This window comes from Sminthopsis crassicaudata, chromosome 3 (genome assembly GCF_048593235.1).
Source record: "Sminthopsis crassicaudata isolate SCR6 chromosome 3, ASM4859323v1, whole genome shotgun sequence".
NCBI lineage: Eukaryota > Metazoa > Chordata > Mammalia > Dasyuromorphia > Dasyuridae > Sminthopsis > Sminthopsis crassicaudata.
In genome coordinates this window covers 147,307,520-147,323,506 of record NC_133619.1, presented here as the reverse complement: position 1 = coordinate 147,323,506, position 15,987 = coordinate 147,307,520, and the positions used below count along the sequence as shown (strand labels likewise).

Below are 15,987 nucleotides of genomic sequence, written 5' to 3'. Positions count from 1 at the left end.
ATAACTTAACATTTCTATGACTTCTAACCTATTTTTAAATTATCATAGCTTGGATGACTACAATCGCCGGGTCACTCTGTGTAATGGGACAAACGAAGGTCTGCTGAGAAGGAATGAAGTAGGAAACACTAAAAGGCAGTTGCCCACCATAGAAGATGTACAAGCCTGCCTTTCTCTTGAGACGTTCGACAATCCTCCTTTTTTCTGGAATTCTAACTTCAGTTTTAGGTTTGTGCTCTGACTTTTACTAGAATGGTATTTTATATTATCTGGATATTTTCATTCCTGTGGTTGTTAGAAATAGCATTTAAGGGATTAAAGTTAAACAAAGGTTAGAAAAAATTTAATATTGGATTGCATGAGGGTGTTTGCAATGCTGAGTGGCAGGGCTAGTTGAGAAGAGAAAATAATGTAGCCCTTTAATCAGTGATATGAAAGCCATCATTTAGAAGTACATTGATCTTCTATCTTTGGGATTAGAGTTTTAGCTTCTTTCTTGATAGACTGTCTGAAATAATTTTTATCATGTCCTACTCATTTATAGGTAAGGTATTAAGGGTCAGGGTACTCCCATCTAGGACAGGTATTTATAAACTTTGGGCATTTGTCCAGAGGTCATTCTATTTTAAGTGTAAATGAGTAAAATATTTTACCTATCCTAAGTCTATGTTGGAATTTGATTAATCAAACAAGTCTTTTAGAATAAATTTCATTCAAGCTACAATATATCTGTCACTAGTCATGTAATATTCAGAGATGAATTCATTTTTTCCCCAATGACAGAAAAGCTGATGAATCAGTAGAATGATATATGTGAATATTAAAAGTAAGACAAAAAAAGAAAGTAGCTAGAAATGTGGATTGTAGATGGGGTTTGAAGGTATCCATTTTCATCATTCATTTATCCAGCAAACATTTATTAAGCATTACTTATCTGAATAAGATATACATGGTTTTCTTAAAAAATAGGGTTCCTGCCCTCTTAAAGCTTACAGTCTAGTAGGCAAGAATACTATAGATGCTGGTTTCTCTGCTTCCTTGTACTTAGATACTCTGGTCCAAAGGATAATATAAACTACCATTTAAACACTTAAAAGTGTAGGTATTTGCTAGAGGTAGAGCTGGGGCTAAGAGCCTGGGATGACATTGAGGAAAGACGGAAGAGTAAGAACAAGTCTAAGGCTAGGTGTTGGTGTCATAGACAGGAAATGTCATGATTTTTATCTTTGAGAATTTATAATCTAAAGGGTGGATATGTAATATAGTCAGTAAGCCAGTCCACTAACATTTATCATTAATTAACAATCCTGCCTAATTATGTTTCAGACACTGCTAGGCATTTGGAATACAAAGAAAAGCAAAACAAAGACAAAAACACACTTTCTCCCCAATGTGCTTGCTTCCCCCCAAACAACATTCCTATTCTTTCTCTTTCTAGTTGCTCTCATTATATTGGAGGAGGCAACAAGCAAACAATTATATACAAATAATGATGTACATAGGATAAATTGGAGATGGTCTCAGAAGGAAGAGACTTAGATTAAGGAAGTCTGGGAAAGGTTTCTTGCAGAAAATGAAACTTTAATTGAGACTTGAAGGAAGCCAGGGAAGCCAAAAGGTGGATCTAAGGCAGTAGAAAATCCTAGACATGGAGGAAAGTCAGCAAAAATGCCTTGAGTGAGAAGATGGAGTATTTTGCACTATGGACTAGTAAGATTAGTTTCATTGAATTCCAGAATATATGAAGGAGTATAGGAAGACTGGAAAAATAAGGAATCATGATATGAAGAGCATTAAAAGCCAAACAGAGTACTTGATATTTGATTGTGGGGATAAATAGGGAACTATTGGAGTTTATTGTTGGATTGACACAATTAGATCTAGGCTTAAGGAAGTCCATTTTAGACTTGAGTACAAAGGGTTAAGGCAGGGAGCTCAACAAGAAGGATACCAAAGTAGTCCAAGTGTGAGATGATGAGAACCTACAACAGGGTGGTTGAAGTGTCTGATGAGAGAAGTAGGTTATATATGAAAGATGTTAATATGGTGTAAAGGTTGATTATGATAAAGGAAAGAAAGGAATCAATGTGGTGTATAGAAATCTGGTCCTGAAGTCACTAAGACATAGGTCTTACATATATTAACTTTGGATGTCTCATTTAATCTTACAGCATCCAAGGAACTTTCAAAGACTAGAAGTTGCAGAATAGTTGCTGAGATGCATTGATAAAAGGAGTTTTCTTAGAATTAAGTCCACAGGTGTGGATTGTTCTACCCCATTCTTCCTCTAGGTTCCATCTCTTTTATCAAATCCTTCCAGGGCATTCATATGTAAAATAAACATGAGAGTCAATGTCCACATATTTTTCCAAGGAGAGAATGTAGCCAAAATCTCTAAGCAAGTTTGAAAAAAAAAGGAGCAGCCAAGTAGTACAGTGATTAGAAGTCAGGAAGACCCGATTCAAATCCAGACTTAGACATTTAGCTGTGTGACTCTAGGCAAGGCACTTAAACCCAATTCCCCTCCCTCCACCCTCAACAACAAAAGGAATTTGAGAAAAAAAAAAAAAAAAAGAATTGCTTTCAGTTTAGGAGAACATGTAAAGTGAATCATGGAAGACCTTATGGATGAGGTGACACCTGAGCTGGAAATTAAATAAAGAGAAGTATTTGATTTTGTGGAGATAAGGAGGTAGGGAAATGCCAGACAGGGGAATGGACTATAAAAATGGATTGGGTTCATCTGTTTTTTTTTCCATGCTGAAAATAGGTCCTCCTAGTAGGATTTCTGTTCAAATAAGAAGGTACAGAATTGAGCAATGACTAGGAAAGAGTGAAAGATGACTCAAATTTTGGATCTAGGTGGCTGAGAAGATAAAATATATTTTAATATATTTAACATCCATTAGACTACTTGCCCTCTAGGGGAGGGGAAAATTTGGAACAGAAGATTTTGCAAGGGTCACTGTTGAAAAATTACCCAAACATATGGTATATGTTTTGTAAATAAAAAGCTTTGATAAAAGAAAAAAACAAAGTAAACAACAGTAAAGAATATTTTTCTCATTTAAAAAAATAATACAGATATTCATTTGAATTTTTAAAAAGTGATTAATAAAGTTGGGAGAGAGGGAATAATTTGCTGAGGTGAGGAAGATGTCTTTGAGCTTCAATTTTTTTCATCTGTAATTTCCTCTCCTTACACCAAGGAATTCATTCCCTCCAGCAATCTCTCCCCACTTTCCCCAATGCAAGAAAGCTTTATTTTACATTCTTGCAAGAAAGGGTGCCTATGTTAGTAGGCACACTTTTGAAACTCCAAAGGCAGCATTTTATTTCCTATCCTGAAGAGCAAGTCCCTCCCCTGATTCTTCATTAATTGGATGTTACAGAAGTTACTGGACATGAATCTCCACCCCTCATTACATAGCCAGTCCTGCCCTCAAGGATCTTCTAATCTAGAAGAGGGAAGATAACCAAGGAGGACTTAGGACAAAGAACCAAAAATTCTTGTCAAATTTCCGGTCACCACCCCTGATTAATAAAAATCAGTCCCTGCCCTCAGGGAGTTTATTTATTTATTTTTTTGAGGAAGATAAACTTGATTATTCTTGATGTCCTACAGGGTTTCAATTTTCTAATTTGTTTCATTTCAACAATTTAATTTTCTGTGGAAACTAAATGAAGGAATTCACTTTTTAAAAAATGAGGACTAATGACAATCCTATTAAATATGCTAATTACATATGACTCTTCTCCCCCTCCCTCAATTTAGTAGAATAAAACTATTTGGGGAGTACAAAAAATCTTTTGAAAAACCTATGGATATGATGGGATAACTAGGTGGTACAGTGGAGAACTAACTGTAGAACCAGAAAGACTCATTTCCCTGAGTTCATATCTTACCTCAGACAATTACTAGCTATGTGACTTGGGAAAAGTTACTTAACTGTTTGCCTCAGTTTTTTCATAATTAAAATGATCTAAAGAAAGCAATGACAAATCACTACAATATCTTTGCTATGAAAACCTTAAATGGGGTCATGAAAAGTGAGACACAATTGAAACAACTGAATAGCAACAACATTGACATCATATTTCATATTTGTTTTGTGCAGGAATGCCCTGGAAGGATTTGATAAAGCAGATGGAACTTTTGATTCAACAGCAACAAACTTTCATAACCTGGTTCATGCTTTCCTGAATGGCACTAGTGCTTTGCCCCATTCTGCTGCAAATGACCCCATTTTTGTGGTATATCTTTTTTTTTTTTTTTTTTTTTTAAAGATTTATAGGAAATAAAAATTCTGCAAAGGTAAATTTTTCTTTTCCTTGAGAATAAAAAAAAAATTAAATCAAGATTTGGTAGGTAAGTATTGCTTAATCTAAGAGCTACTTTTTGGTTCATGTCAACGTGTACAAGTATTAGCATTGTTCTAAGCAGAGGCTGCTCTAATTGAAATATCTCAATGTCTTTGCCTCAGTAGAGGGCATTTTGATAGTTATACTGTAAATTTTAGGTTATAAAAAAATTATCCTTATTTTGCGATTTATTTGATTTTGAAAAAGTGTTCAGTAGGAAAATGTTCTGAGATAAACTTATTAGTTGGCCTAAGGTTCCATAAATATGTAATTCCAATGATCTTCAGTCCAAAACAGCTAATCAATACAAAGCACAGTGAGAAGCATTCGATGACATAAAAATTAGTAGTTTCAATAGTGAGCCTTGATTATATCTCTGCCTTGTAGATATTTATTTAACTCTTCATAAATTATTTTCAGACTATCTGTCTTCATGGCTGCATATCTTTGGCAGATAGTTTCAAAGCAATAATGAAAATAAATTCCACCTCTGATCTTTTTCTTAGACTATTGTTATAAGACTATTTTTTTGCCCAGATATGTCCAGACTACATCTTAGCAACAACTGTCCCATTTTCCCTCTTTCGTATTTCACCAGAGTGTTTATATTGAAAAATAGCATATTGGTATAGTAGAGTCAGACTCAAAAGTCAAAAAAGTTCTAGGTTTAAGTCCTTTGACACATTATACTCTCCGTGACTCTTAATGTCCCAGGAGATTCCCCATGGCTGTAATGGAAGAACCATTGCCAACCAACTTTGTAAGAGGGGGTTTTCTTTCTAGGAATTCATGATAAAATTAAATAAATAAAAAAAATCAAAATTGAAGTTTTCTGTGGGAATGGGGGTGTGTGTATGTGTGTACATGTGTGCATGCAAGCATGTGTGTACTGCATGCACATGTGGGGGGGTGTATGTGTGTACATGTGTGCGTGCAAGCATGTGTGTACTGCATGCACATGTGTGTATGTGGGGGTGTATGTGTGGGTAAAATGTCCTCTCAGGAACCTATATTTTGTCCAGGACTTTTAGTGCTACTATGGAGGTGGAGGGGCACTACCATGATGGTAAAACATCCAGGGACACTAGGGAGTAAACACTTCCTCTCCCCAGTATATACTACAGTAGCACTGAAGGGCAAAGTCCATTTCCCAGTTGGTTCCTTTTACTTGGTTCAGGTACGGGGGGTAATCTAGGAATTCCTCCATTTAGTCAAGGACCTCTTGAAGTCTCCATGGTCTCTGAACCATATGATTGTCTGGAGTTAGAGAGACACAAATAGGTGAAAATAGAGGGCATTGATAGTACAATCCAACAACTTAGAAACTCCATGGCATTTAACAACTAGTTAACAAGAATAATTAGTTAAAATAGGATGTTACTAGATAAAATTGATTCTCTTAGGAATCATATCGCAGAGGAGTTTTCTTCTAAGTCAGTTCTGGTCTCCTACCTTCAGAGTGACCTCCTCAGTTGTGAATTCATGGTGTCTCAGGGGTTATAGAATTTTTAGTTCTGCATTTTACATGTTTCCATAGAGGGACTCTATGTATATTCAGTCTAACTTCTAAGTAAAGAATCCTAGTATATCCAATTAATTTCTTTTTGTTTGTTCTTCCAGCTCTTATTCTCTCATCTAGCTATACTGGAGATTTTTAAAAAAGCATCGTCCAAATATATACAAGGTTAAGTGAAGTGATCATGAAGAAGGGCAAAGTGGATAGGGCATTGGAATTGATATCAGATAGATCTGAGTCCCTAGAGAATCAACTAAAAAACTATTAGAAGCAATCCACAACTTCAGCAAAATTGCAGGATACAAAATAAATCCACATAAATTATCAGCATTCTTATACATCACTAACAGAATCCAACAGCAAGAGATACAAAGAGAAATTCCATTTAAAATAACTGCAGATACTATAAAATATTTGGGAATCTATCTGCCAAGGGAGGGTCAGGAACTATATGAGCAAAACTACAAAACACTTTCTGCACAAATAAAGTGAGATCTAACCAATTGGAAAAATATCACGTGCTTATAGATAGGTTGAGCAAATATAATAAAGATGACAATACTCCCTAAACTAATCTATTTACTTAGTGCTGTATCAATCAACTCCCACGAATCTATTTTACTGACCTAGAAAAAATAGCAACAAAATTCATTTGGAAGAACAAAAGATCAAGAATTTCAAAGGAATTAATTAAGAGAAAAGCAAATGAATGTGACCTAGCTGTGCTAGATCTAAAACTATATTATAAAGCAGCAATCATCAAAACCATTTGGTACTGGCTAAGAAACAGAGAGGTTGATCAGTGGAATAGATTAGGTTCACAGAACAAAATAGTCAATGACTATAGCAATCTAGTATTTGACAAACCCAAAGGCCCCATCTTTTGGGATAAGAATTCATTATTTGAAAAGAAACTGCTGGGAAAATTGGAAACTAGCATGGCAGAAAGTAGGCATAGACTCACACCTAACATTATATACCAAGATAAGGTTGAAATGGATTCATGATCTAGACATAAAGAATAATATTATAAACAAATTAGAAGAACTTAGGACAGTTTACCTCACAGATTTGTGGAGGAGGAAGGAATTTGTGACCAAAGAATAATTAGAGATCATTATTGATCACAAAATAGATAATTTTGATTATATTAAGTTCAAAACTTTTTGTACAAACAAAACTAATACAGACAAGACTAGAAGGGAAGCAATAAACTGGGAAAAACATTTTTACAGTCAAAGGTTCTGATAAAGGCCTCATTTCCAAAATATATAGAGAATTAACTCAAATTTATTAGAAATCAAGCCATTCCATTCTCCAATTGATAAATGATCAAAAATATGAATAAACAATTTTCAGATGAAGAAATTGAAACTTTCTAGCCACATGAAAAGGTGCTCCAAATCACTATTGATCAGAGAAATGCAAATTAAGACAACTCTGAGATACCACTACACATCTCTCAGATTGGCTAAGATGACAGGAAAAGATAATGAAGAATGTTGGAGGTGATGTGGGAAAACTGGGATACTGATACATTGTTGGTGGAATTGTAAACAGATACAACCATTCTGGAGAGCAATTTGGAACTATGCTCAAAAAGTTATCAAATTGTGCATGTGCTTTGCTCCAGCAGTGTTTCAACTAGGATTATATCTCAAAGAGATCTTAAAGAAGGGAAAGGGACCCACATGTGCAAAAATATTTGTGGCAGCCCTCTTTGTGATGGCTAAAAACTTGAAACTGAAGGAATGCCCATCAATTGAAGAATGGCTGAATAAATTATAGTATATGAATGCTATGGAATACTATTGTTCTGTAAGAAACGAGCAGCAGGATGATTTCAGAGAGGCTTGGAGAGACTTACATGAACTGATGCTAAGTCAAATGAGCAGAACCAGGAGATCATTATACATGGCAATAACAAGACTATATGATGATCAATTCTGATGGATGTGGCTCTCTTCAACATTGAGATGATTCAAACCAGTTCCACTTCTTCGGTGATGAAGAGAGCCATTTTTACCCAGAGAGAGAACCATGGGAACAGAGTATACAACACAACATAACATTCTCACTTTCTGTTATTATTTGTTTGCATTTTGTTTCTTTTCTCACTTTTTATTTTTCTTCCTTTTTGATATGTTTTGTGCAGCAAAATATCTGTATAAATATGTATACATATATTGGATTTAACATGTATTTCAACATATTTAACATGTATTGGACTACCTAGGGGAGGTAGTGGGGGAAAGGAGAGGAAAATTTAGAACAAAAAGGATTTGCAAGGGTTGGTGTTGGAAAAATTACCCATGAATATGCTTTGTAAATTAAAAGCTTTAATAATAATAATAATAATAAAAGATTGATCCAGGTTCAGAACTCCCCCCATCTACTTACTAGCTATTTGAGTTCCCTAACAACTCTCAGTCTCATTTTTCTCATCTGTCAAATGAAGGAGCTGGACTTAGCAACCTCTAAGCTAACTTCTAGCTCTTACTCTATGATTTTATGAATCAATTAACCTCAACATCCTATTTGATAGGAAGGATTCAGGACCAGTCCAGTTTAACTCTTATCAGAGAAGTAAATTGTAAAGGGGTTTTAATAATTGTTTAAGGAGATTTTATGAAGTCTCAACAAAGTCCTCCTCAGTGGAAGCCATGAGTACAATGCAAGGAAAATTCTAATATACTTACAAATTCTCCCTTTTTGGAGGGGAGAAATTGAGCTACAAGTCATTATGTTTATCTAAATTTTAATATGTAGTGGCTGTGACAATTTAATCTATCTCCTATTTATCTGCTTTGTTAGAAGAACCAATTGCTAGCAAATGTAAGTCAGACTCTTGCTTTTAATTTCTTTCAGTTTGCCCCCAGCTATAGCTTTCTCTTCAGCAGTTTGTGAGCTTATGTAAAGGACTGGAGATTGTGTAGACTAAAGGACTGAGAGTTTACTCAGATATTTACCTCAGTTAACAATTATTACAATTAACCTCAATGTAGCTACATTTCAACTTATAATTCTTTGTAAACTTATTCCCCCAATTAAAAAAACAATTGGGGCTCACCATATGTGGAAGTAGGAATGAAAATATTAAGGAAGACCCTACAGGCTGTCCTAAATTCTGCCATTTGCTTGGCAACCAAACATAATGTATTGGGGAAGAATCAACTGGAAAAACCAGAGTTGGGCTACATAAACAGCTTTAACCCATAAAATCTCTCCCTTATAAGATAACTTTAGAGAGCAATTTGAGACAGTGTCATTTTACAGGGGAGACATGTGAAAGACATCTGAATAATAGTTGATTAGGTAATAAATTCATAGTAGGATGAATTGCATAATATAAATAATTTAATGATTATATTGGAAAATTCTTATGCAGTGCTCCTAGAAATTGGGGTTATCTAGGTAGAAAATTCACTTCTACAATTTTAAAATATGGAGTGATCAGAGTTGCTACATTTGAAGACAGAAGTTTTGGGTTCAATTTCATACTCCAAAACTGACTAGCAAATAGAAAGGGCATTAAAAATGTAGCTGTCCTTGACTTTTTGTCTCAGAATTATCATTGTTGAGTTTTGGGTGCTCTCTGGGTCTAAGTTTTCAAGCATTTGGCAGCGCAGTTCAGCATAAAAGACTCTCTCAGGAATAATATATTCAACACAGGGAAGCTATATAAAAATACAAAAGGAAAAGTACCAGATCATACTATATGTACTCTAATCGGTTTTCTAATTGAGCTGCTCAGGGGACTCCTCCTCATTCAATAAACTCCAATAGTTTCCTATTACCTCCAGAATCAAATGTATTCCATCTTTCAACTTGAGATATTTTAGGATTAAACTCCCTCCTCAGCAGTACCTTTGGCTTCCTTGGACTTCCTTTAAGTCTCAAGTAAAATCCCATCTTCTGCAAGAAGATCCCAGTCCTCCTTAATCTCAGTGCCTTCTTTCTGAGATCACTTTCAATTTGTTCTTTATATATCTTGTTTATAGATAGTTGTTTGCATGTCATCTTTTTTATTAGATTGTACAGCCCTTGAGAGTAGGGACTGATTTTTGCCTTTTTTTATATTTCCAGTGCTTAGCACAGTACCTGAAACATAGTAGCAATGTAATAAATGTCTACTTACTAAGAATCTCTCAACTTTCTTACTCTGTCTCCTAAAACCAATAATAATGTCCGGCATTTATATATCTGAAAAAAAATCTAAAAATCTAAAAAAATTTCTTTATAAATATTATCTCATTTTATCCCAACAACAACCCTGGGAAAGAGGTGTATATCTGTATTTTGCTATGAGAAAATTGAAGCAGGCAGAGGTGAATTGACTTGCCCAGGGTTACACAGCTATTAAATGTCTGGGATTAGATTTGAATCTATGTTTCCTAGATTTTAGGTCCTATATTCAATCCATTGAGCCATCTAGCTGTCTGATATCACAAAATGGAACATTCTGTAGCTTCCGCATAATGGTTTAGCCAGGACACCAGTTTCAATAGCACATCTCTACCAGCTTTGTTATCTTGCCCACAAATGAGCTCAGAACAGGAGAGAAATAGGTATCCTCATCAGAGTAATTGGCCATCTTTCCTAGTTGATGCTTTCCTGCAATCACAGACTGAAAAGTCATGTGATAAAGTGAAAAGAGTATAGTAAAGTCAGAAGGCCTGGATTTGAATCCTGACTTTGCTGCTTACTCTTTGTGTGACATTAGGAAACTCTATTTTATCCTCCTAGGTCCTCATCTGCAAACTAAGGGATTGGATCAGATGACCTATAGCTCTAAATCATAATTCTATGAATAACAGTTCTGCCTCCCTGGATGTGTTGACAATAAAGTATAACCTTTTTAGGTTTGGCCAAAGGATTACAAAAGATTTCATATTTATATCATAAAAATGAACTGTTTAAGCAAGTTTCAGGTAAGAAAACATAGAAAAGTCATGGGAAGAATATTTTGCATATACTTAAATGTTAGCACTCTTGGTATGATCATTTTAAATGGTTTATGAGAATTTTTAAAAATCCCATTCCAACTTTCCATCTACTCTGAATTTTTCTTATGTATGTATATGTATGTATGTACATGTATTTTCTTGCTCATGAGAAGGCACACATTTTGAGGAAAGTGACTTTTTTTCATTTTCTTTGCACAATATATAGCACAGTGCCTAGAATGTAGTAAGTACTTAATAAATGCTTATTGATTGTTTAATTGGTTAACTTTATTTTTAAAAAGCTTAAAATAGATTTGGAAAAATCTAGCTCTGAATGTTGTATTGAATTTCATTGCAGGTTCTTCATTCCTTTACTGATGCCATTTTTGATGAGTGGATGAAACGCTTCAATCCAACTATCAACTCTTGGCCTTCAGAGCTGGCACCCATTGGTCACAATCGGATGCACAATATGGTCCCTTTCTTTCCTCCTGTGACAAATGAGGAGTTCTTCTTAACTGCAGACCAACTTGGCTATGATTATGCTATTAGCTTGCCAGGTAACCACTATAACTGGTTCATTATCTGAAGCAACTTATTTTCTTTCTTGTCTCTCAAATAGATGAAGAATTATAAATAAGACATTCAGTCTTGGCTATTCTCTTGATTTTATTTTCAAGTATTTTGAAATGAAGTTTTAAAATCCTGCATGAGGTAGGTTGAGTGACTGATCTTACTATGTGATTTATATTGTGATTATGCTTAAGTAAAGCTATACAACTGTTTACTTTTGTGACTAAACTAACTGTATAGTTTTTCAGTTTCAAAGGGAAAAAATAGTCAAATTGGGTGATTCTATTGATCAATCAATTAAATGAAAATGCTTAATGGACTGGCATAAGGTACACATGGTCCTAGAGTGTCTTAAAGATAAAATTCACAGAGCATCTAACCAATCTATCACTGAAGGAAAGGGAAAGTAAAACACTATAAATAGTCAAGAATAATAAAGCAGATATTTATAGACAATATACTTATTTGTATTTTCTTTAGTCTAACCTATTTACTCTTCATTTTTGACCTAATAGAAAGTCAGAGAATCAATTTCTTCTCTTACTTCTGCTACTCTGGCTCAGTGTCAACACAAGTCATCAGTTCCTGCTTTTGGCTCTAGCCTTTGCTGTAGCTTACTATAAGTATAAATTCCATTTTAAATCCCGACCACTTTCTCATGGTGTATGTCTCCTGAGACAGAAAGTGAACTCTATTTTATATTTTATTTTGTCTATCTCCTTTCCTGTATTAAAACTAAGAGGAGCTTTTTTGAACAGTGAGGTGAAACAGTGGATACATCACTGAGTCTATAGACAAGAAGATCTGAGTTCAAATTATGTCTCAGACACTTATTAGTTATGACTCTGGACAAATCACTTAGCCCTATTTATCTCAGTTTCCTCATCTGTAAAATGAACTGGAAAAGGAAATGGCAAACCACTCCAGTATCTTTGTCAAGAAAACTCAATGTGGAGTTATAAAGGTAGATATATTCCTGAAAGGACTGAACAACAATATGATCGGGGAGATGTGCTCAGTCTGCCTTAGTCTTCATTCTAACATAAGCCAATCTGTTGATTATCTAAAATGAGGCACAGAATTGAGCTTTGAAGGATCCAATATGCCCTTAAGAAATTTATACTGAGCTGAGGAGATAAGACTTAAATGCATAAATTGTGAAATAGCATTAAGCAATATGTAATTATGTATCACATAATATAATGCTACATGAATTCAAAGAAGGGAGTCATCAAGTAATTTAGGAAAGTTTCACAGAAGAAGTGGGCCTTGGAGATTAGATAGAATTTAGAAAAGTTGAGGAGGGAAGAAAAAAAACCTTTTAATCTGGAGAAAAAGCATAAATAAAAGTATAAATAGAAGAAAGATTAATTTTAAAGATTCATCATGAGGACTAATGGCAATTGGATAATGAATAAGGGTTCAATTATTAAAGGCTTAAAGAATTAGGAAGAAGAGTCTGGGGTTTATGTCGTAGGCAATGGAAAGTCAGTATGTTCTTAAAGAGGATGGATGATGAGATTAAACTACTATTTTAGGAAGGTTAATTTATCAGCAGGATGGCACTTGCTCTAGCAAGTACTGGTCTTGGAGTCAGAGAACTGGGTTCAACTTTCAGTTTTGAGATGAAATTTGCCATTCTGAACAAAACACTGATCCTCTATGAATCTCAGTTTTCTTGTTTATAAAATGAATATGATATACTATCTCATAGAATTGTTGTGAGGATTCTATAATCATCAAATGAAATGATGATGATGATGTGTGTGTATAATCTATAAAAGTACTTTGTAAATCTTAAAACACTATACATATATATGGATATGTACATATATGTCAATATTTATAGAAATAATAACATTGGTAGGGAGAGACACTAACTCAGAGTTGAAAAGCTAGGTTGAGGTAGTGGGGAAAAGGTTTAATCTGGGGTTAGAACACCTGCGTGCAAATCTCAGTTTAGCCTCTTACTACTTGGGTAATTTTAGGGCAAGTACCTTAACTTTTTTGGATATCAATTTCCTCTTCCATAAGATGGAGTTTAACTATATGGCCTCTTTCATTTCTAATAAATCTAGGTTATCATGAAGTAGTCTTATGCAAGAAGGTATTGAATTAAGTTGTTGTTGGGAATGCAAAGGAAAGGAACCACCCAATCTTGGTGGTCATCTAGCTCAATACTCTTATTTGAGGAAATTAAAGTTCAGAAAGTTTTCAATAAGTTGTATATAATTTAATTGCGATTTCATATGAAATCATCTTAAAAAATTATGTTATATTATGGAATTGCTTGGAATTGCATTATGGAATTATAATTATAATTATATATTACATATATAATTATATATTCTGTATATTATAGAAATTCCACAAATTAAAAAAAAACAACAAAGGCAGAAATGAAATATAAAAAAACAGGTTCAAATCTTTTGGTCTTCTGACCTACTATGTAATATATTAAATATATTAAAGATAACTTTTTACTCTTCCAAAAAAAAAAAAAAAGAAAAAAAATATAATACTTTGGTACTACCATGTCACAGAATTACTAAAGATACATGTCAAAAGTGGTTTATTTCTTTTCTTTCTTGAGATATTTAACTGCTACAAGTCTTTGACCTAATCCAGACCTTCATTCTTTGTTTCAGCTTCATCAGCTGTAAAAACGACCCAGGGCTGGACTTTACTCCTGTTAGTTATTGGGACAGGCCTGGTAGCTTTAGTGGCCTTTTTTGTGCTATTAGTTCTCCTTCAGTATAGAAGACAGAAGAAAGGATTTTCACCCCTGATAGAGACCAGATACAGCAGGAAATACACAGAAGAAGCCTAGCACTAAAAAAGACTTGTTTTTCAACTAAGTCTCAGAAGAAAGAACCTGGTCAAATTGTGAGGAATTAGCTTGGTTACTGGTTCTGTTCTGACTTTGATATTAAAAGATTGTTTCCCAGGGAGCTAATTGAATTGTTCTTTTTTTCACTGAACGTGTTCTTGGCATAGGTCTTCTTAATGTGGCAATGCTCCAAAACATAGGAGCTGCTTAGCTATTCTTTGAATAAACTCAGCTAGAGTACTTGTGTTACTAAATTAAGATAGAGTTTGCGATTTTTATCTCAAGACAATAATTCCCCACACATCTTAATCTTCACCATCACCTGATAGCAGTAAGATACAACCAAAGAAGAGAAAGTCATTTAGAATTTGAAAACCATAGAATTTTAGAGATAGAAGTTATATTAATAAATTAATTCTTATGCGATCTAATTCCTCTATAATCCTCATATTGTGCCCACTTATAAATGGGCTTCTGTTTAGCAAAAATGACTTGGAAGATCTTTCCTCAAGTTTATTCTTCTCAAAAGGACTTGTATTTGATCTTACATGAAAATTAAAATAAAATTTCAACTCAGATCTTCAAATTGCTGTTACCCATTTTATTTTCTCTGTGCAAATAAAGGAAAGAAGTTATAATCTCAAGCACACAAAGATAGACGCAAATATAATATTTAACCTGACAGTTGGGTTTTCACTAATTAATGTTTTTATCTTTGATTTATTTGTATCAGAAAAATTTCCTGATATATTTTCTACAGTTTTGAGTTCTTCAATGTAAGAAAGAAAAATGTGAGCAAATCTAATCAACAAAAGCAAAAATATTTACAATATAACTCTGCTCCCAATAATCGCCTGTCTTTCTAATTCCATTTTTTAAAAACTGGGATCAAGATTGGTTATTGAAATTAAGCTGAATCCAACAGAATTTTCATTTTTTTGATTTACATTAATATAGCCATTGTAGTTTTGTTTTCCTAATTAATCTTTCTTTGCTCTGTATTATTTCATATATCTTCTACAGCTTCTCATATTGTAAAATAATTTTTTGTTTTGTTTGGGAAAGAAATATATTTAACAAGGATTCTATTTCTTCTCTAATGTGCTTCCTCTGTTCCTCTTCCCTGCCTCTCTTTTCTCTGTCTCTCCTAAATGACCTTCATCCATAGGATATATAGTTGAATGATTGACACATTCACTGCTTTATTGAAAATAAAATTTTACATAATTCATATGAGTAGGACACATGTATGTACTTCTGTGCATTATGTACTTGTACATTGTGATTTCTAAATAGTTTACATTCTTTAAAAAAATTCAACAGTATTTTATTTTCCAAAGATAGTTTTCAACATTTGTTTTGGTAAGACTTTGTGTTCCAATTTCTTTTCCTTCCCTCCCCAAGACAGCAAGTAATCTGATATAGGTTAAATATGTGATGTTCTTTTAAACATATTTCCATTAAATAGTCTACTTTATTGATTTCATAGCAGATAGCAATATTCAATATTTGGATTTTATAGTGATAAATGCTTCATAAATAAATACATAATGAAAATCTTGATGTTCTTCCAGTCAGTCAAGGGGAATAGCCTTGAACAGACCATTTGTATCCCAGGGTTCTGATAACTGGGAAAACTCTGACCATTTCTTTTTTCTTTTGGCCTTGTATTTAAAAATCATTATAGATAATGCAAAAGGATAATTGCTCAAACTCACAAATTAAGCCATTTTCTTAAAGTTGAAAAGTAATATGAAAGA

At 33.8% G+C, this 15,987-nt stretch overlaps 1 protein-coding gene across 2 annotated transcripts in view; it reads left to right on the top strand.

The window, feature by feature from the left end:
• Nucleotides 1-15,447, top strand: part of DCT (dopachrome tautomerase) — a 40,754-nt gene extending 25,307 nt beyond the window's left edge. Inside the window, exons 5-8 of one of the 2 annotated variants that reach the window (XM_074299356.1) lie at nucleotides 49-228; nucleotides 4,119-4,254; nucleotides 11,183-11,384; nucleotides 14,046-15,447. In XM_074299356.1, the coding sequence (XP_074155457.1) occupies nucleotides 49-228; nucleotides 4,119-4,254; nucleotides 11,183-11,384; nucleotides 14,046-14,227 (700 nt within the window). In that variant the 3' untranslated portion in view covers nucleotides 14,228-15,447. The remainder of the gene's footprint in view (nucleotides 1-48; nucleotides 229-4,118; nucleotides 4,255-11,182; nucleotides 11,385-14,045) is intronic. The other variant, XM_074299355.1, reaches the window with a different exon arrangement.
• The last annotated feature ends 540 nt before the right edge of the window (nucleotides 15,448-15,987 follow it).